This window comes from Gymnoscopelus braueri (assembly GCF_963280865.1).
Source record: "Gymnoscopelus braueri genome assembly, chromosome: 17".
NCBI classification, from domain to species: domain Eukaryota; kingdom Metazoa; phylum Chordata; class Actinopteri; order Myctophiformes; family Myctophidae; genus Gymnoscopelus; species Gymnoscopelus braueri.
The window spans coordinates 37,674,744-37,695,909 of record NC_137617.1 but is presented as its reverse complement, the minus strand read 5'-3'; the positions used below and the strand labels follow the sequence as shown (position 1 = coordinate 37,695,909).

General features: G+C 42.7%; 2 protein-coding genes across 2 annotated transcripts in view; one reads left to right on the top strand and one right to left on the bottom strand.

The window, feature by feature from the left end:
• LOC308104001 (phospholysine phosphohistidine inorganic pyrophosphate phosphatase-like) overlaps positions 1 to 15,075 on the bottom strand; it is a gene marked incomplete at its 5' end in the record, with an annotated part of 38,160 nt that extends 23,085 nt beyond the window's left edge. Inside the window, 6 exons of the mRNA XM_080454246.1 lie at positions 10,150 to 10,241; positions 10,817 to 10,909; positions 11,395 to 11,458; positions 12,339 to 12,492; positions 14,315 to 14,502; positions 14,942 to 15,075. Of these exons, the coding sequence (XP_080310372.1) occupies positions 10,150 to 10,241; positions 10,817 to 10,909; positions 11,395 to 11,458; positions 12,339 to 12,492; positions 14,315 to 14,502; positions 14,942 to 15,075 (725 nt within the window). The remainder of the gene's footprint in view (positions 1 to 10,149; positions 10,242 to 10,816; positions 10,910 to 11,394; positions 11,459 to 12,338; positions 12,493 to 14,314; positions 14,503 to 14,941) is intronic.
• A 1,800-nt stretch (positions 15,076 to 16,875) lies between these two features.
• On the top strand, positions 16,876 to 20,250 carry LOC308105123 (zinc-binding protein A33-like; the record flags this gene model as incomplete). Its single annotated transcript, XM_080455755.1, has 3 exons — positions 16,876 to 16,889; positions 18,310 to 19,612; positions 20,245 to 20,250. 3 exons carry the CDS (start codon positions 16,876 to 16,878, stop codon positions 20,248 to 20,250), a joined length of 1,323 nt encoding a protein of 440 aa, XP_080311881.1.
• Positions 20,251 to 21,166: the final 916 nt, after the last annotated feature.

Genomic DNA, 21,166 nt, shown 5'->3' with positions numbered 1-21,166 from the left:
AATCCGACGATGATCTGAACTTCCTCTAATTCCTCGCTGGCACTCGGCTCCGGCAGATAACAGCCATGAAAGGTTTAACTGGGCTGAGCCAAAACCTAAATTATAGGATCTTCAAAGGACTCATCAATATTGTGATCGTATATGTAACATCACCACGCTAAGTACTGTAGTACTGCATGAGTTGCCAATAAAGAGGAGCCAATAGCCGTAGCTGCATCCAAAAAAAATCCACAAGCTTGTCCTTCTTTGATCATAAAAATCACAGAGTGCATTTGCATGGAAGGAGACAGCATTAAAAGACGAAAAGGTCTACAAACCAATCCCTTTGGCAAGTAACAACAATTAAACCGGTGGTGGGGGGAAAAAAGACCCAGAGCACACATGGAGGACCAGCATGCCTTCACCTTGCTTTCATGAGGCATCAAAGCCATGGCCTGCTATGTGTGTACACTGCCGTGCCAACACAGGCCCCTTGAAGATAAGACGACAGAGGGACCAGAGCAGGAGGCCAGTCATTTCTGAGGCCTTTCATGAAGGAGGAGATGGCTATTTACAAACACACATGGATTATTTCCATGTCATCAGCTTGTAGAATGTATGACTGAATCCCCTTCTATGCGGTCTAGAATGAACAACAAACGGACACTTCCTGTGTCTTATATTACTGGTGTTATAATTACATATGCCCCATAAATATGCATATTCCCCCAAGATACTTTGCAGTCAGATAAATTATTTATCAAAAAACTGTTTCGATTTTATAGGATGAAGAGACACATATTTGGGTGCAAAATCGGCCATTGCAAAACAACACATACGGTACGTATGTCAGCATTGCGTTTGAGACGGATCGTATACAGTGAATCAGTGATACCTTTCACTGTCCTTGTGCAAATCTATTTTATTAATTTATTGTAGTTCAGGGGTCCTGCAACAACCACCATCAAACTGAGCTTGTTTTTCAAGCTCCTGGACCATGAAAAGTAGCCAAATCCACCTTTGTTTGCATCCCAACACACCTAGGTGGACGTTGATTCCATCCGTTCCCCAATTCGCACATACTAGGGCGTGACGTCACTGTACCTAAAAGCGTCTCCAGAATTTCATTGCAAAACCCCTTTCATGAACGTTAAAAAAGGAACACACTGTGGATGTGATATATAACGCACAAAAAACATGACCAGCACGTAAAATGTTAACTCTTCCAGTGCCAATGACGTGGGTTTTCCCAAAAGGCCCAGAGTGCCCTGGAAGCACGGTGAAACCCTCCGTGTTTAGCTGCGACCAGGGGCTCGATCATACTGGAGATAAATATTCTGTGACTACTTGAAAAGGTAAGAAAAACGAAACATCGCTGGAAGTAATTATTTTAGTTACTTGGCACTGAATGAGTTAAAGGCAACTCCTGGTTGAATTGCAAAATGCTGTTGGCGGGGGGGGGGGGGGGGGGGGTTGGAATAAACTGCATCCTGGTCCAGTAATTTGACTACACTCCCGGTACCATGCACTGGCAACCACTGAACCATGAAGATAAAAGCAGGTTCCAACACCGTGACTATGGCCGAAAACACAGCAGAGAAGTTGAAAGGGTGATCTCCACAGTAGGGGTTGGAGGAGAGGTGGATTGTTCCCATGCTATAGTTGATTCACATCAGCAAGTTAGATCTCCAACAAACATGCTGCTGGTGCTCGTTTTCCAAGCTCCGTTTATTTGGTGGAGGAGCTACCCCTCCCCTGCAAACCTGTTCTACATTAAAGGAGCAAAGGGTTCTCCAGCTTCCCCAAGGGAACTGTGCTTAGGCTCACGCTCGTTATTTCAGCAGAGGGAACAGAACAGTCGTCTGCTCGCGGAACAATCTTAATCGTCTACACAGCTACACCCACCTATTAGGAGGCCCCAGCACCACAGTGTGTGAAGAGCTCATTGAGCTTGATGTATATGCCAATGCACAAGGGTGTCGCTTGCCAAAACGAACAGATCTACAAGCTAACAACGTATCACATCTGTAAAGGTGAATGTAACACCGAATGATGCGAAACGACTCCAGTACGGAAGCCGTGTATGTTGTGCAGTCCAGTAGTTCAAGGGTCTTCAACACGGGGTCCTTAGAGTTACTACAAATCTTTGTGTGATACAAAAAAATTTATATTAACCACTTGAACCCTAGCATCCCTTTTCTGAGGAGAACTTCAGCCAAAAATTGCCGATCTAAAAGCGACAACGCCTCGCAAACAAAGAGGTTTGGTGTAGAGGGAAAAAGAGCAGACAAAAAAAGAGTAAAAACAAAATAAAAGAGTTTAATCTGCAACACAATTTTATACAATATAGAGGGGGTCCCTGCTTCATCTCTCTCTTAGCTGGGGGGTTCTTTTCCTGAAAAACATTGAAGACCCCTGCATTAGATGCATGCAGATCTGGGCAAAAATTCACCATAAGTATATTTTTGCAGGATCCACTTGCGTCTAATGCCCTTGTATGGGGATGCGGCACATGCACGACTGCTGTACCGTCCGAGGCCGTTCCACATTTTTATGCATCTGGAGTACACATAGGCCTTTACTCAAGCCTTACTCAAAGGCACCGCAACACCACACCCTGGCCCTATACATCACTCTAATCGCATTAATCCATCACTGTAACTTAACGTGTACATGCATGAATGTGCTGTACATTAGATGGGGAAAGTGAAGCGGGGGTGTGTTGGTGTGTAATCCTCTAAAAGTCCTCCTTTACATGGTTATGACAATATAGACATACATGTAGGATATACTCAGACATCAGCGCATACCATTCATGCTAAGCTCCGTGTTAACAGTAGCAACTATAATGACAAATCGTATCCCAGCGCGTTGGCTAAACTTGAACACCAAACACCATCTAAAGGCACGTCTCAGACATAAAAAAAGATACAAGATAAGTAGTCTACAGGGTGTCTAATAAGTAAACAGATTATAAAACTGTCTTCTCGCCTAAGTAGAAAACATTTATGAGTGCAGACACCAGTGTACAAACGCATGTAAATTTGCGCACAGGCATTTGGACTTATGTTTGTTGAGATTTACTTAGATTTATTGACTCCGCTGAGAGTTCAACCATGCAGATGGTGAAAGAGAGGAGCCTTGCGAGAGAGAATGCACAAGATAAAAACTCTTCCATCTGTCAAACCTTTTAATAAAAACCCAAGAATTTCATGTCCATGTTCCATGTTTCATGTGGCATTTTATTGCTACGAGCGCAACTAGTCAAGAGCTCTTTTAATATCGTGTGATGTGATTGGATTTGTTTGGCGATTTGTATCTTCTCTCCCTTCCTGTGTTCTCGCTGGGCCTGGGTATTTAAAGCAGCCATTTCCCCCAGCCCGTGGCAGGCTGGAGGTCTGCACAGCATCTGGTTGACTTGGAAACAGCTGTGTTTTCACAGATCTGACTGAGGTTTATGGCTGCTCCGAGCCTGCCTAGGTTCAGCAGGCCTTACTTCGGCTAAACAATGTCGAATCTCACATCGACCCCTCACTCGCAGTTCCTAAAACATGCCATCTCTGTCACTAGCATCTAGTAAGGAGTATTGTCAGGTGGCTCTGTGGCGCTGATCGGTTCTAAACTAAAGTGAGGTCTCATCTGTTCTAAAGCAAGTTAGTTTTTCCTGGAATTAAACTTCCTGTATCTTATGTTACCAACCCTCCAGCTATGATGACATGCTCTGTAACAGAACTGAGGTCAGGAGATGAAAATATATATGGAATAAGTTACACAACATTATTCAAGTTCAACACGCTTACTTAAAGAAAACCAGCATTCAGCATTTACTTTACCCTACACGACAATTTTACATTTAAATACAAAAATATAATGAAAAAGAAACAGTAACAGCAAAGATGCATGCAATAACTTCTTGACCCCGTTATTAAGGTAAACTTGTGCGCGAGTGTGTGCAGGTAACATGCAAACTTCACACAGCAATTCTTCATCATATATATTTCTACAGGGTACTGCCCATCTTGCGGTTATCCCATTAAGACCGGGAATGCATCTGTGTCATTTTAGATTTTAGCTATAACCATTATTTTATAATTTGGCTATTTAAAAATAGCAGATCTACAAGCTCATAGCGCGGCACCGAGTGCTGAGCTACGGGCTTGTGGAAAAATCGTGAAAATGTGTGCAAATCTTGAATACAGTATATATTTTTTACAGCGAACATTTGTAAAATATTTTGTTCCAGGGACCCCCAGAAGCAAAGATTTGAGTTACAAATGTTCGTGAAAATGTGTGCAAATCTTTGAATATATATATTTTTAAAGCGATTTTTCAAAAATAGCAGATCTACAAGCTCATAGTGCGGCACTTGGTGTCGCGCTATGAGCTTGTAATACTGCTATTTTTGAATAGCCAAAATAAATCTAAAATGAGTTGACACAGATACTTTCCCGGTCTAAATGCGGTTAACAATTCCAACTCGTCTCCTAAAACATGCATGATGGAAGAGCAGTGATCTGATTTAACCTGTGGGTTATATGCTGTTCATCCTTAAACACAGTTCAGGGTGTTTTCTCATGCTCTCGGGGCTAAACTGGGACTCAAATGATCCAGCAGGGGCTGAACTGAACGTGATGTCATTCGCTCTAAGCCAGATGGCTGCTATACTCAGTCCCCCTGAGGAGGCGTGTATTGGACGTACCGTACACACCAAGGACATAGCCGAGAGCGCTCTCTCACACACACACACACACACACACACACACACACACACACACACACACACACACACACACACACACACACACACACACACACACACACACACACACACACACACACACACACACACACACACACACACACACACACACACACACACACACGACAGGATTTAGAGTGTACAGTAGGCCAGTGTGCTCTCTGTGATGGGATTAGAGCTGAGTGATGCTCAAAAGGGATTACTCAGCATTCTCAGGTCACATGGTTCCAGGAACCACATGAAAGGCGCTCAAACAGTAGAGCACCTGGTTGCTCCTGCATACTACTACACTATACCTAGAGTCTAGGTAGTGTATAGACTGTAGGCCTATAGTCTAGGTCCTAGACTATAGGCCTACAGGCTGGAGTGGGTCACCAACGCTCCCCCAACCCCAATGGAGCATTATTGTCTACCTCAAGAGCAGTGGTGGAAAAGGTATTAAGATTTTTTACTTAAGTAAAAGTATCAATACTGCAATGTAGAGGTACTCCGTTACAAGTAAAAGTCCGGAATTCAAAAATGTACTTGAGTAAAACTACAAAAGTATTGGTATCAAAATGTACTGGTAAGTAGCAAAAGTAAAAGTACTAAAATGTTTGAAAATAGCAGATCTGCAAGCTCACAACGCGTCGTTGTGAGCTTGTAGATTGGCTATTTTCAAATAGCCTACGTATAAAATAGGGCTAAAGTGGTTAATGTATGTTTTATAATGTAATAATTTATATCTGCAAAGTAACTAGTAATTAAAGTTTTAAAATAATTGTAGTGGAGTAAAAGTACAATATTTGCCTCTGAGATGTAGTGGAGTAGAAGTAAAAGTACAGTACTTGAGTAAACTTACTTAGGTACTTTACACCACTGCTCAAGAGACTAAAACTATGCATGAGAAGAGAAAATTGACCAATTAGGTTAACACCAAAACAGCAGGAGTTCCTACTCGATTCTCGGTTTCGATCACACAAATCTTCACGTTTTCACACGCAGACTTCCCCAAAAATGTTTCACTACTGTAGTATTACGTGCATTCAGGCATTACTCGGGGTCCTTGGAACACACATTAGACTGTAATATAACTTATAGTTCCCATAACGGTCTACACTCCCTCTCTCTCGCCTCTCAGTTTTTTACAGCCAAAAGCACCACATTTTTCTTCTTAAATAAGTGACCATATGTTTCTGTAATTACAACATAAGGGCACTCCAGTAATCTGCTGAGACAGGGCCATAAATCCTTCTGAGAGCCTTGTGAGAGACCAGCATTCAACATGTGGATGAAATGAAGCTATTTTCAGATGTATTCTAATTCAAATAAACACAATCTCATAGGCCAGAGGAATGGGGGCAGTCTGCACACTTTCATTCCAAGTTCTTGTCTTTGGGTGCCCTCTTGTGGTAGCTTTATGAACTGATGTTCTTTCTGCATGTACTGTAGTAGAGTGCTTCTCAAACTTTTTCATGTCAAGGACACCCAAATTGATACATATCAGCCCACGGACCCCCATTTGAAAAGATATGCCATGGACCGCCAAAATAGACCATTTTAAGGCTATAGCAGTGGTTCCGAACCATTTTAATTTCAAGGAACCCAATTTGATATGCATTAGTGGGCCATGGACCCCCATTTGAAGGCATTTTTATCTCTGGGACCCCAATATACACTGTCAAATCAATGTTAATCAAACTCTGAGTGTACAAATGGAACCAAATGGACCCGTAAGGGTCCATTTGGTTCCATTTGTACACTCTCGGAGTTACAGACCCATAAGGGTCCATTTGGTTCCTATCAATCATTTGACTGGGGACCTCCTGGAACCCCCTCAAGGACCCCTGGGGGTCCCAGACCGCACTTTGAGAACCAATGCTGTAGTCTGTTGCCAAAGTCAACAAGGTGGTTCCCAAAGTGGGGACCAGGGACCCTCAGGGTTCCTTGAGGGGGTTCTAAAATGGACCCTTGCAGATCTGTAAATCTTGGGTGTACAAATGGAACCAAATGGACCCATAACTCTCTCAGAGTCACGGGGTCCTTGGAGTTAAACATTTTGAGAACCATTGATCTACACAGCATGCATGCAAACTGGTTACGGGTGAAAAAGAAAAAGCTAGCTAGAGGGATCATGGGGTCTGTCCTCTCTGGGTAGAAGGCTGCTGGCTACACCGTGTCATTATGACATCATCATCTTTCTTCCTGTGCATAACAATTTTGCATGTGCAAGAATAGCTGCTTGTTTGCACGCACTTGCAGCCAATCATATCAAGCACTGAGTGAATGTTTCCATAACAAAAAAACAAGTTGTAACAGTCCAAATCAATACACCGCTCCGCATGAGAAGCAGCTCGCAAAACAACCTAATAAACATAAAAATGTTTCATGTTTCTTGTGGTATGTTACCGCTAGAAGCAAGACGAGTCAAGAGCCTTTTAATATCATCTGATGTAATTGGATTTGTTTGTCGACTTATTTCTCTCTTCCTGTGTTCTCAGTCATTTCCCCCCAGCCTGTGGTCGGGCTGGAGGTCTGCACAGCGTCTGGTTGACAATCAAGTTGTAACACTCCAAATCAATACACCGATCAGCATGAGAAGCAGCACGCAACAACCCAAACATATGAAGGCACGTACACGTATTTTGGTTTGCCATTTTTCTATTGCAATAAAGGGACCTGCTAGAGGAACCAGTGCCTGGTATGAATAATTGTTTTAATACAAAACAACAAGTATCATATTCAAACAACGATGGTCATAATAACTCTTTGACTGCCAATGACACACATTCACTTCCATGTTAATGGATTCGGAAAAATTGCCTTTTCTCTGCTTTCTGTTGCTTTTTGGCAAAAACGACCTACATTCAACTACCAATAACTATGGAATGGATGATCGCGATGGCACGCTCCTGCCCCCCCCCCCACCTATTTGCTGAAAATACTCAACCTACAAGCACACAACGTGTCGCGTTGCTATGTGTTAGCTTGTAGATTTGCTATTTTCTCAGAATGTTCACCTATTATGACATGCCCAGTATAGGGTTCATGTGGTTAAGATGGGTTGCGTGTTGCACTTGATCCATTTCTCTCACGCTAATATTGAATGTGACACCGGGACGAAGCAGAAGCAAACATTTGACTTGGCAAATTGCGCAAATATGCCGGATGTCTGTCTGACAAGCGCACGGCAACAAATACTGAGAATCAGTTGATCTTTCACCATGAAGTAGGCCCTGCTCTGTTTGGAACGCAAGGCTCCTTACATCAATAGGATGATCGGCTGGATGCAGCCAGTGTTGATTTCGTCGACTAAAACTAAGACTAAATATATTGACAATTTCGTCAACAAATAAAAACTAGACTAAAATGTTAGGGAGGGACTAGTGGAGAAGAGATCCAGTAGAACTAAAAGACAAGTCATTTTATGCTTGGTTGCTCTCAGGTGTTGCGTTCTGAAAATAGTAGATCTACAAGCTCACTACGCGTTGTGAGCTTGTAGATTGGCTATTTTCAGCATGCAACCAAGAGTAAAATCAGCCATTACGACGCCATCAAGTCCTGCCAAAATACATTTTAGTCGACTAAAATCTTATGATATTTAGTCAACTAAAACTAGACTAACAGTTAAACATTTCAGATGACTAAAATATGACTACAACTAAATGTAATTAGATTAAAAAGACTATGACTAAAACTGAATAAAAATTTGCTGTCAACACTAGATGCAGCTCACAAAAAAGGGCAGCACTTGTTGACCACCCTGGCCACTTAGTATTTGGTCTTTTAGTTACTAACATTAGCCAACAGTACCAGGTTATCTAACTACCTATCTTACTGTAGTCTTTCAAGACCTGTACTGTGATACACACATTGATTGGCTGCATCTCTTCAGGTGCGTGCTGCATTTTATTGACATTCACATTCACATGCATTCAAAAAGGCTCTCACTCTTTCACTTTGAGGAGGCTGCCACCCCAACTTTTTCCGCACATCAACATAAGTGATCTATTTGTTATTCCAAACGGTGAATTGCCCCACGAAATGTTACAAGTTTATATGCCTACAAATAGGGTTAGACATGGACAGACCCTGATGAAGACCTTCTAGGTCGATACGCGTAGGTCATAATTTGTTGCCTTGCTCAAAATAAATCATATATATTTTTTCATCAAAGACAGAGTGCCTTGGAATTATTTTCTTTGCAAGTCTGCAGTCCACACCATTTGGGAGTTAAGCAGTACTTCTTGAAAACCCTTTTTTGTTCAAGGGTTAGACATGGACTCAGACATGATCTAAGCTTTCTTTTTTTCTGTGTATGGTTCCAAGACACATTATTGGATTGTCCTTAATTAAGGGTCTGGCTACGACAGTGGCCTCCCAACCCATTCAGGACCGCAGTCAATTTCAGTTCTTCTGCCATAACCAGAAAATCAATTTCTCCCATGAAACTTTGACGTCCCCCCATCGTATTTATCCAATTGCAACTGGCCGTAACCCTGTTTTAACTATATTAATAATCTGCTTGTCCCTTTACAATATGCATTCATGCATGAATGCTTTCTTATTGTTGAAAATGTATACCGGTACATTTATCTTACTCTAATGCTGCATGTGTTGTTGCATGTACATGTAGCTCTGGAAAAGAGCAACAGCTCAATGCCGAAAATTAAAGTGTAATGTAAAGGCTAATGTAATAGTTCATTGCACGTCTGCACGAAAAACAACGGTGTATCGTCAACTGAAAAGATGTCAAACAACACTACTGTAAAGGTCCTTACACACCGGGGCGATTTTTTCGTGCGAATAATACGCTTTTTTTTAAAACCTTATAAAGTCAATGCAAGCGTACATGGCGCGAAAAAGCGGAAAAGCGAAGCGAAAAAGCGTCTTTTAATTATTCGGAACGAGTCCGAATTTTGCGTATATTCGCCACATTCGCCGGTGTGTAAGGACCTTTAGTGTAATTTCTTAACTACTCAAACTTTATAATACTTCAGGTGACCGGGGTCCCCTAGGGATCTTTGGCAAAGAGATTTGGTGTAGACAGAAAAAAAAGGTCCAAGTACAGAGACAACTCAAGTCCAGTCTAGAGGGTGCATGTGATTATTCATTCATATATTCATTTTCAATGGAAGCCAGCGACATGAAGATACCAAAGATACATCTGACGTTTGTAGCTGCTACAGAAGATACAAAGATACACATCTACAAATTGAAGTTGAGCTGGGTTCAACTTCCAGATACAAAGATACAAAACTACAACTGTAGCTCCGATGACTCGCACGCTTGATGACGTCAACGACTGCGTTGAGCAACAGTTACAAAGCGACAGAGCGACAAATATGCTGTGTATTTTTTAATTTTGGTATCTTTGTATCTGCCTGTGTGAACGCAGCATTACAGATTCAGGTTCCATTATTTCCACTGACCTGTATTTTCCAGTCCTAACTTGAACACCTTTCATTCCAGTGTGTTGAGCCCCGCCCACATCATTCACCAGATCATCTCCAATCATCAGTGCCTGAGAGAAGAAGACAGTGAAGACATGCATGCTTAATTATACTGAATATACTACTACTACTACTACTACTACTAATGATCATTTATTTGTGTAGCATTTTATAAAATGTCTTACAGGAGATTAAAACAGAAACATGAATTAAATAGCAATAGAAAAACTAAGGCAATGGTTTTGTGACCAAGGCACACCCAATGGGCAAGTGAAAATCTCAAGGCACACCTGTATTCATGGTGAAAATAGGCGATCAACAAGGTCAAAACACGTCCCATTGCAAACGTGTTATAATAACATGCTCAAAAAGAATTGTAATATATTTTTGGGGTATACAAAAAAGAAAAGAAGATGATATTCATAACTTCTTGTATAGTTGTATGGTTGTATATTATTCCAATAATAATGTGTGGCTGTCACAAAATCCCAAGGCACCACCTGGACTTGTCTCATGGCACATCAGTGTGCACATTGTTTAACAATGGAAAACTGATAAAAAAATAACATTAAACAATGAATAAAACGCACAAAGGAACTATAAGTCTGTATTCCATATGCATGTACTGTAACATGTTTCTGATTACCTCGTGTGGTTGAAGCCCCATGTCATTGAGAACGCTCTGGAAGAACATAGTGGATGGTTTGCCGATGACTTCCGCCTCTACATCACAGGCATACTGTTGAATAAATGCACCCAAAATACATGAGATGTTAATAGATAATTAGTAGAGATGTACTTTCCTTCCCGATACCGATTCCGATTCCTACAACTTGCGTATCGGTCGATACAGAGTACCGATCCGATGCCAGTGCGTAATTTAAACAAATCTAGGACAGTGGTTCTCAACGATTATCTCAAATAATTGCTATTAGGCGATTATGTAATAATTGTGACAGCTACAAGTATGGAAAATAATAATGCATAGTACAGTAAGAGTATAACACGTAGTGCAACTCACTGCAACGTCATCTGAAGTAAATATCATCTTGTGATAAATTGTGTGGTGTCCGAACCCCATAGACTGGCATAGTGGCATACTCAACGATACCAGCATTTGAGGCAGTATCAGCAGCTTTTCCGAGACTGGTATCGGTACAACTCTAATAATTACGTCACGTAATAATAATATAGTGAATGTAATATGTCAAAGAGAGCACGCACCTCCAAAACCTTCATGAAGGCGCCAACATCCAGTTTAAGACCATCCGTCTCTTTATAGTACCTCCTGGGGGAAAGATTTGATCACATCACACAAAAGTCATTTGTAACTGTACTAGAAGTTCGGGCTGCGTAGAGTTCGTCTAGAGTTCAACACCTATGTGCCACTGCCGATGTGACAGATATGGCCATATATGGAGATCTGTGTGTCTGTCAGTCCTTGTCCCTTTTATTCCCATGTATGGGGATCCCTGACGTCATGATTGAAAATATGCCCAATTGCCCATATATGGGCATGCTGATAACTATTCATAAGGGTAGGCAATATGGCCAAAATATCATATCACGGTTTTGTGAGATTGTAAGTGTGTGATAGTTATATTGGTACTGTAGTCAAAAGGTGCTGTAAGTGATATTTTGTGGTTGTTAAAAAGGTAAATCTCTATCTTCCGATAATAATATATATCTATAGAGTGTTACTGTTTGTTCAGTAACAGGGGTCTGTCTCCAGCTCTTTAGAAAACAGAAACTCCATTTTCAAGTGGGTTACAAATTCCGTCCGATCAGGAGAGAGAAAGATAATTTATCACCTGGCTTTTATTCCAGTTACAATATTAGTCTCTTAAATGTGTTTTATCACTTCCAATTTGAAGCTGAATATCCCTGTGGGACAATAAAGACAATTATTCATTTTACTTACTTACTTTACTTACTGATCCCAAAACTCTTAACTAAAGAGCTGAAGAGACAGCGAGACCCCTGTTACTGAACAAAAACTCTATATAAATGACAGCTAAAATATAGAGCTATTCAACACTTATTTTAACAAAACAATATCGCTCACACCACCTTTAATGACATAACGTCTACAGTTTTAACAGCTGGTTGATACCAGCTGTTACAACACATTGTATGATGTAGTATAATATTGTAATGAATATCCTCACCCTTTTCCCAGAGAGAACAGCACAGGCTTCTCCAGGCCCATGAGAACCTGGAAGGCGTCGTTCAGGTTCTGGTAGGAGAACTTCTCTGCCGCGTCTCCTATGACCACGCAGTTTGGGTTGGTCTGGTCAACACTGTCAAACTCAGGGACGACACCTGCAGTGAAAAGAAAACAATGCAACAATGTTCCCAGTTTCAATGTGAAAACAGTAGGGGTGTAACGATACAGTAACTGCATCAAAATATCAATTTTAATTTCAACAATCGAAGTATATCGATATGTAAACAGCAACATATCGTATCGTTTGATTTTGTATCGTATCGTTTTCGCATTGAATCGTTTTGCAATGCAAGTAATCGATTGTATCGATACTAAGTACTAGTGCATTGTATTAAGCAATTTTAAGAAGATAAAATAAAAAGAGGGGTTTCATTACTTTTCCATTCCATATCGCTACACTTGGTTTATCGATAAATGTGTGTATTCTCCGTGTTCATGTCAAGGTGCGGGTTTCATATGTGTTCAAATACAATGTCCATGTATTTGACAGAGAATCACTGTGTTTACTTATTTATATTCATAATAGTAAATGTTATAGTAAATAACCTGCACTATCCACACAGATTTAATTTCTTTGCTAAATTAACCATGAATGAACCAATATCGTCCATGTATCATATCGTCAACCATGTATTGTGATGCGTATGGTATCGCTGTTAAAATGTATTGTTACACCCCCAGAAAATAGACTGAACTTCAACACAGCTATCCCAGACACATTGGATGGCTTATCCAAAAGATGTCTTCATGATATTTTGTTAATGCTTCATATAGCATCTGACCTAAAAGCATACATTTGTCTATGGCAGTCATTGTGGTCCTAAATATTGTCTGTCAAGGCCAAATGTTGAAAATTAACTTCATGGCAGCCTGTTCTCAACTAATGCTAGCTGGTCCCCAGCTAAATGATTGATAGTTAGGAAACAAATGGACCCTCGTCTGTAACTCCAAGAGTGTACAAAGGACCCATAAAGGTCCATTTGGTTGCATTTGTACACTCTCAAGAGTTAAAAAAAAATAACGCTGAGGATTTAAAAGTGTTGACAAAGGTCCCAGAGATAGCAGTGGCTCAGGGGTAGAGTGGCCGGTAGAGCGGCCTGATGAGAACTGCAAGGTTCCCGGTTCCCAGAGTTAGTGTCGAATTGTCCTTGAGCAAGACACTAAACCCCTAATTGCTCCCGATGAGCAGGTTGGTGCCTTGATGGTTTCCTCTGCCATCGGTGTATTAATGTGTGTGTGTGTGAGTGAATGGGTGAATGTAATGCACAATCTATGTAAAGCGCTTTGGATAAAAGTGCTATATAAATGCACCATTTACCATGATTAAAAATATTGTAGCAAATGGAGGTACTTGGCCTAATGCATATCAAAATGGGGGTCCTTGAAATGTGGGTGTTAGTTCACTTGAAAATGTTTGAGAACCACTGGTTCTCAAAACTTTTTCAGGTGAACTACTCCCAAAATGATATGTATATGTATGAATAGACACTAGAGCAGTGGTTCTCAACCTGGGGGTCCCCAGATGACAGTGAAGTGACAATTTCAAGACTTTTAAGACCTTTTTATACCTAAAGAAAACCCCCCAAAAACATTACTGAATCAAAAGTGATTAAAAAAACTATACTATAAAAACTGGTCAAACATTGGCCAAATTGTCAAATGAAAATTGTGAAAATAGCTGATCTACAAGCTCACAACGCCTCGCAACACGAGGCGTTGTGAGCTTGTAAATCAGCCATTTTCACAATATTTATCTGTGGAACCGAGTCAAACTGTAATGCTTCAACTACATTCCAAGTGCTTGTCAGGGTGTGGGTGGTCCCCAGTTCATATAGCCTATGATTAATTTTGGGGGGGTCACGGCCTGAAAAGGTCGTGAACCACAGGACTAGTAGTTGCTTTAAAGTGCAGTAGTACCATCATAAACCAGCAGGTGGGGACGTAAGCCTCTCTCCTTGAGGATGGCTGCTGCTGCAGGAGCAGGAGAGAACACCTCAGAAACACTGATCTCAAAGCCCATGTTCTGAAGCTTGGCCACAAACTTCTCCCTGGTGGACTGGGTCTCATTGGTGCAGAAGCGCAGCTTCAGGTCTGACGCCTTGAGCCTGGAAATTAATGTGAAATGGAATGGAAGTGTGATTCTAATCATTCTATGCAGTGGTGTAAAGTAACTATTAGTACATTTACTCATGGATGCTTTCAACTACGCGACCCTATCGGTTGGGAGGTGTATTGCACTCTGATACAGTACAACTCTATGAGAAAATGGCCACCAATCGGATTAATTTGCTTTTTATTGAACAATACGGAAGATACGGGTACTTCTGAGGGCCCGAACACAATTGTAACATCCGTGGCCATGGGATAAGCACTTTATATATGACGTCTGAACGTTTATGTAGATGTACGGGACAAAAAGGGACAAAGTGCAAACACCAGGTTGCAGTTTATCCATGACTGTCATGACAGATGACCGTCTTGGACCCGTCCCATGGCTACAACAACCGAAGAATGCAGAGATTTACGGTTCTCTTTAAGACTCACTTTTTCACAGCTTCAACGGAGCCAGGAATGGGAACCCCGCCGTCCGCTCCACTGTCATATAGAACACCACACATGTCTAGAACGACACCTTTCAGGGGTTTGTCTGCAGACTTTGACCAGCTGTCAGCAGCCATTATTCTACAACGTTGGGTTGAGGCTCAGAGAGCGCGCATGCGTAAAACAAACACTAAACACTAGTCCCGTTTGGAACCTCTCCCTCCGCTATAGCCCCTTTTCCATCACAGCTTAAGCACGACACTGTCCAGTACAGTCCAGAACCGCACCACACCGCTTCAAAATGTCTTGCGTTTCCATTGCACAAAAGTCCCCACTCGCAAAATCCCCACCCTCCCCTCCCCTCCCGAAGGAAATCAACGCCCCTTTCTTTAACACACCAACTTAGCCTCAGGCTACAGGGTTAGCCTAAATGCTAGCTTGCTTCCTCAGAGCTAGTTTGGCTCTTAAGTTATTATTTGGCCATGTTCACCCTGACTTTAATCTTCGCTATTGTTGGGAAGACCTGTGTGGTGTCTAAACACGTTGCCATCACTTATATAAAAAACATTATTAGCGTGTATCGTCGCACATTCATTGTTGCCAGGTTTAGCAGAAAAAAATAAGCAATCAGGTCTATGAAAACAATCCCAAAAGAAGCGACTATCTACGGCTATTTGAAAATAGCAGATCTACAAACTCACAACGCGTAGCGATGCGACGCATTGTGAGTGTGTGCATCTGCTATTTAAAAAATATATATACATATATAATGTTGACAAATACATGAAAATGTTTAAGAACCACTGGTTTCAACAACATATGGAAACAAGCCCCAAATAATCAACTACATTTTAGAAACAAGCAGTGGTGGAAAAAGTACTCAAATGTTTTACTTAAGTAAAAGTATCAATACTGCAATGTAGAAGCATCTACAAGTGAAAGTCTGGAATTACTTGAGTAAAAGTACAAAAACTATTGGTATCAAAATGTACTTAAGGTACCAAAAGTAAGTACTAAAATGTTTGAAAATAGCAGATCTACAATGATGTGATGCGTTGTGAGCTTGTAGATCGGCTATTTTCAAATAGCCTAGGTATAAAATAGGGCTTAAGTGGTTAATGTATGTTTTATAATGTAATCATTTATATCTGAAAAGTAACTAGTAACTAGTAACTAATACGTTTTCAGATAATTGTAGTGGAGTAAAAGTACTACCAATATTTACAAGCAACTTTACAGAAAAATAAGCCCAATGTCGCTTATAATAAGTGGACATGGCAACACTGCTACCGTAGTGTTTACATTTTACAGAGACCTGAGTGGACAGACACAGCTGTGAGCCGACCAATCAGTAGCAGTCACAGCTTTAGCCCCGCTTAGCCCAGCTCAGACCTACCCAAGACTGGGTACTTTTTAGGCACCAGTTTAGTACCACTTACACACCACTCTACCCACTTCATTGTAGTGGAAACCGTTGCTGTGGTGGGCGGTGTGGGGTGGGGCTAGGTAAGTCCATGTATATGGAAAGCCGCCTTATGAAGCTCCGAGATGAGGTCCCGCTGCGTAGGGTGCGGGCACAGTGCGACACCGGCGAATGTTGGGCCATATTGTTGATTCTTACCTTTTTCCGCACATCGTATCCAAAAAGTAAAGGTATTCCCCCCTGCTCTCAAATGTTTGACATTTTAGCGATCATGAACATTTTAGCGAAGGGTTGAAACAAGCGTTTAAATCGCTTTTTTAGCCAGCCTGTGGCCAGTCAACCCCGTCCGCATGCGCAGTATTGTGCCCGTTAAGGTTGCGTAGGGAAAACATGCCACAGGTTGACTAAAAAAAGCGATTTAAACGCTTGATTCAACCCGTCACTTACATTTTATTTACCGCTAAAATGTCAAACATATGAGAACAGGGGGGAATACCTTTACTTTTTGGATACGATGTGCGGAAAAAGGTAAGAATCAGCTATATTGGTCACCGTTCACCGGTGTCGCACTCTGCCTGTACCCTACGCAGTGATACCTCATCTCTGAGTTATATAGCGGAGGAGGAGAGGTTCCGATTGGAGCTAACTGAACACGTGCTGCAGCTGCAATTATGTCACCGCCGTAGCCACGCCATCTATCTATCTATCTATCTATCTATCTATCTATCTATCTATCTGGAGGAGTAAAGACACAGAGACGTCATGACTTCAGCTGTCTTACTCAGGGGGGAAAAAACAACACTCCTGTGTTGTGTAAACAATGTGACAAACGTTTCTGTAGGTTAACAAGACCAGGAGACCTGGTTCTGCCAGACCCAGAATGAAGTCCTAGTATGAGCTTTACTTAATTACATACTTGTGACATAATAATGATGTCATAATAATAATAAAAATAGTCTTTTGAAAATAGCAGATCTGCGTCGCATTGCGACGCATTGTGAGCTTGTAGATCTCCTATTTTCAAATGGCTGAAATATATAGGGCTGAAGTGGTTAATGTGTTTTGTAATAATAATCAAAATCTACAAAATAACTGGTAACTAAAGTTGTCATATAATTATAGTTGGGTAAAAGTACAATATTTTCCTCTTAGATGTAGTGGAGTAGGAGTAGAAGTACAGAACATTGGAAATACTCCAGTAAAGTAAAAAACACCTCAACATTGTACTCAAGAAGTACAGTACTTGAGTACATGTACTTAGTATCTTAGTTACTTTCCACCACTGCGTCTCAATGTGTCTCCGTAGGAGGTGCGCTTCTTTCCCCTCCTAGCTGTGCCTTGGGTTGACTACCACAGTGTCAGTTTGCTCGCTACCAGTTCCAGGTGCCTGACACAGTGCTGCTCTACTAGCCTCTTCCTTTTCTCTCTGACCTTGTCTGTGACCCGCGGGAGGCCTCCGTAGAGGTCTGTCTGCGTTTCTAGCCTGGCATGGCCAGACTAATATCACTGCGTAGATATTAATGAGGAATCTCTGTGTGGAACCTGTATTTCCAAGGGGCGAATAAAAAAAAATGCTTCTGGTGATAAGCCCGCCCCCATATCTGCATTTTGATTGGTGCCCCACAACTTCGGGGGGGGGGGGGGGGGGGTTCAATCACAACCGAACGGGGCCAGACCAAATCTGCCGAGGCCCGAGGCTAGGCCTGTCACAATTATTACATAATCGTCTAATCGCAATTATTTGAGATAATTGCTATTATTTTTGCATAATCGTCATTATCGTTGAAATATGTTCACACCTTTTCAAATATTAAAAAAAGCAGAAAAAGTAGATCTACAGTAGCCTAATTGAGTAACTGTACTTAGTTACTTTAAACCATTGGCTACTGCTACTACACTGGTACTATTGCTACTCATTATTGTTATTATTGTTGTTTTTATCTTCTAGTATTCCCGGTGTAAACAGCCTCGGTGAACGTTCCAGACCAGAAGATGGAATGGCACAACATGGCCTCCAGTCTGGCTCGTCAGGAAGAGGAGCTCACCTGCCCGTGTGCCACGACATCTTCAAACATCCCGTTCTGCTGTCGTGCATGCACAGCTTCTGCAAAGCCTGTCTGCAGGAATGGTGGAAGTCCAAACCGACGATGGAATGTCCAGTCTGCAACAAAAGGTCCTCCAGGGACCAACCCACCACAAACCTGGTAGTGATGCACCTGTGTGAGAACTTCTTGGAGGAGAAGAACCCCTCCCAGAGCCCCGCGTCGCCGACCTCCGCCGACCGCCGCTGCTCCGCGCACAGGGAGAAGCTCTCGTACTTCTGTCTGGACGACGAACGGCCGGAGTGTCTCGCGTGTCGTGATTCGGAAGAACACGCCGGACACGAGTTCTTAACCGCGAACGAAGCGTCGGGGCGTTGCAAATGGAACGTCCAGGAATCGTTGGCGCCTTTAAAGGAGAAACTGGTGACCTTTGATGAAGTCAAAGCAAATTACGAGCAAACAGAAAGTCACATCAAGGTCCAGGCCCGGAACACAGAGACACGGATCAAGGAACAGTTTGAGAAACTTCATCGGTACCTACAGGAGCAAGAGGAGGCCAGGATCTCTGCACTGAGGAAGGAAGAGGCAAAGAAGAGTCAGAAGATAAAGAAGAAGATTGAGGAGCTGAACGAGGACGTGGTGACCCTCTCCGATGCAATCCGAGCCGCCGAGGACCAGCTGAAGGCCGACGAGCACGTCTCGTTCCTGCAGAACTACAAGACCACGATGGAAAGAGTTCAGCTCACCCCACACTGCCCCCGGCCAGTCTCAGGAACACTGATAGACGAGGCCAAACACTTGAGCAACCTGGCCTTCAGAGTCTGGGACAAGATGAAGGACATCGTCTCCTACACCCCTGTGATCCTGGACCCCAACACCGCATGGCCAGGACTCGTCCTGTCCGATGATCTGACCAGCGTGAGATACGGAGACGCTCGGCAGCAGCTTCCGGACAACCCGGAGAGGTTTGACATTTACGCGAGGGTCCTGGGTTCTGAGGGCTTTAAGTCGGGGACCCACAGCTGGGACGTTGAGGTCGTACACAATAGACACTGGTCGCTGGGCGTGTTAGCAGAGTCTTTTCAGAGGAAAGGAAAAACGGGGAGCGGATACTGCATGTTATTCTTCAGTAATGGCAAGTATCAAGCGTTCTCCTCATCGGGGTCCAGCGCTGAGCTCTCAATGTACCGGATGCCCCAGAAGATCAGAGTCCAGCTGGACTGGGACGGAGGAAAGCTGTCCTTCTCTGATCCCGATTCCAACACACACCTACACACCTTCACACACACTTTCAGTGAGAGACTGTTTCCATACATTTATAGTGGTCGTTATGGTGGTGCTATGTCTCTGAAGGTGTTACCCGGGAAGATCTGTGCCTCTGTGCAAAACAACAGTTAGAATGTCTATAGCATCCAATAAAAGCCTATTGGATATATTGATATGGTATTGCTTAAGTGCTCTCCAGATCAAAAGGGAATGTTTATGGCAGGCCATCAATTATACATTTTAATTAACTATGATTATTTAATTGATGTATCATCCAGTTTTTAATTACTATGGTATTAGATAGATAGATAGAGAGATAGATAGATAGAAAGATTATTGACAACCTTCTTTTATTTGTACATTTGTACATTTATCAGTCAGTTTCTAATTAAATGTGTATAATCATAACATGATTTGATATTAACTGATTAATATTGATTACATGGTTTTATTTCACATTGTACATTTATCAGTCAGTTTCTAATTAAATTTGTATAATCATAAATTGGTATCGTAAATGAATTGATGTTATTGAAAAACATGCTTTTATTTTCTGTGTATCATTTATCATTCAGGTTTGAATCATACTGATCATTAATATGTATGTATGTATTTATACCGCTGAAGACCCCTCGGCCGAGGAGCAACCCGGGCAGGAGGAGATTCAGCTTGGGTGGAGGTCGGGGCGGACTGAAGGCAACAGACCTCGCAGGCGGTGCTCCAGCTGAGAATGCGCCCAGAACTCCAGCAGACGTTGGGGGTGTGAAGCTCCAACCAGGGTCTGCCCAGGATGAACGGGGCGTCCGGGGAGTGAATGACGTAGGGGCGGATGTTCTCCAAGTGATCTCCCGAGACAGTGAGGGTGAGGGACTGTGTCCGGTGTGTGATGGGACCCATGGTGTGACCATTCAGAGCGAAGGCAGAGAGAGGCCTCTTCAGAGCAGAGACCGGGAGTCCCACCCTCTGGGCGTACTGGAGGTCAACAAAGCTCTCATCGGCCCCGGAGTCGATAAGAGCTGCAATGGTGAGTGTCTGCCCCTGCCAGGCGAGAGTGACAGGGAATCTGGCAACACTGGTGAGGGGCTGGGAGGTGACGAGACGACTCACCCGAAAACCCAGAGTGGGCGAAACTACTCCCCCTGGTGCCCGAGAAGAGGACACTCTGGAGAGCAAAATTGGACAGGAGTGAACACTGTGCGCTGAGCTGGCGCAATACCTACAGAGTCTATGTAGTCTGCGGTGCTCACGCTCAGCTGGAGATAAGCGGCCCCTGGGAGTCACACGGATTCGGTCCAGTTGCATGGAGTCCTCTCCTGAGGAACCAGGGAAGGCAGATGGAACCTGCAAAGGCCGAGTGAGACTGGACAGGGTGGAGGAAGATGGCTTGGCAGCAACATGATGCTGGGACGCCTTCTCACGCTTACGTTCGCGGCGGCGCTCATCAATGGAAACGGAGAGTGAGATGAGCTGGTTCAGAGTGGAGGGTCTCACCCTCTC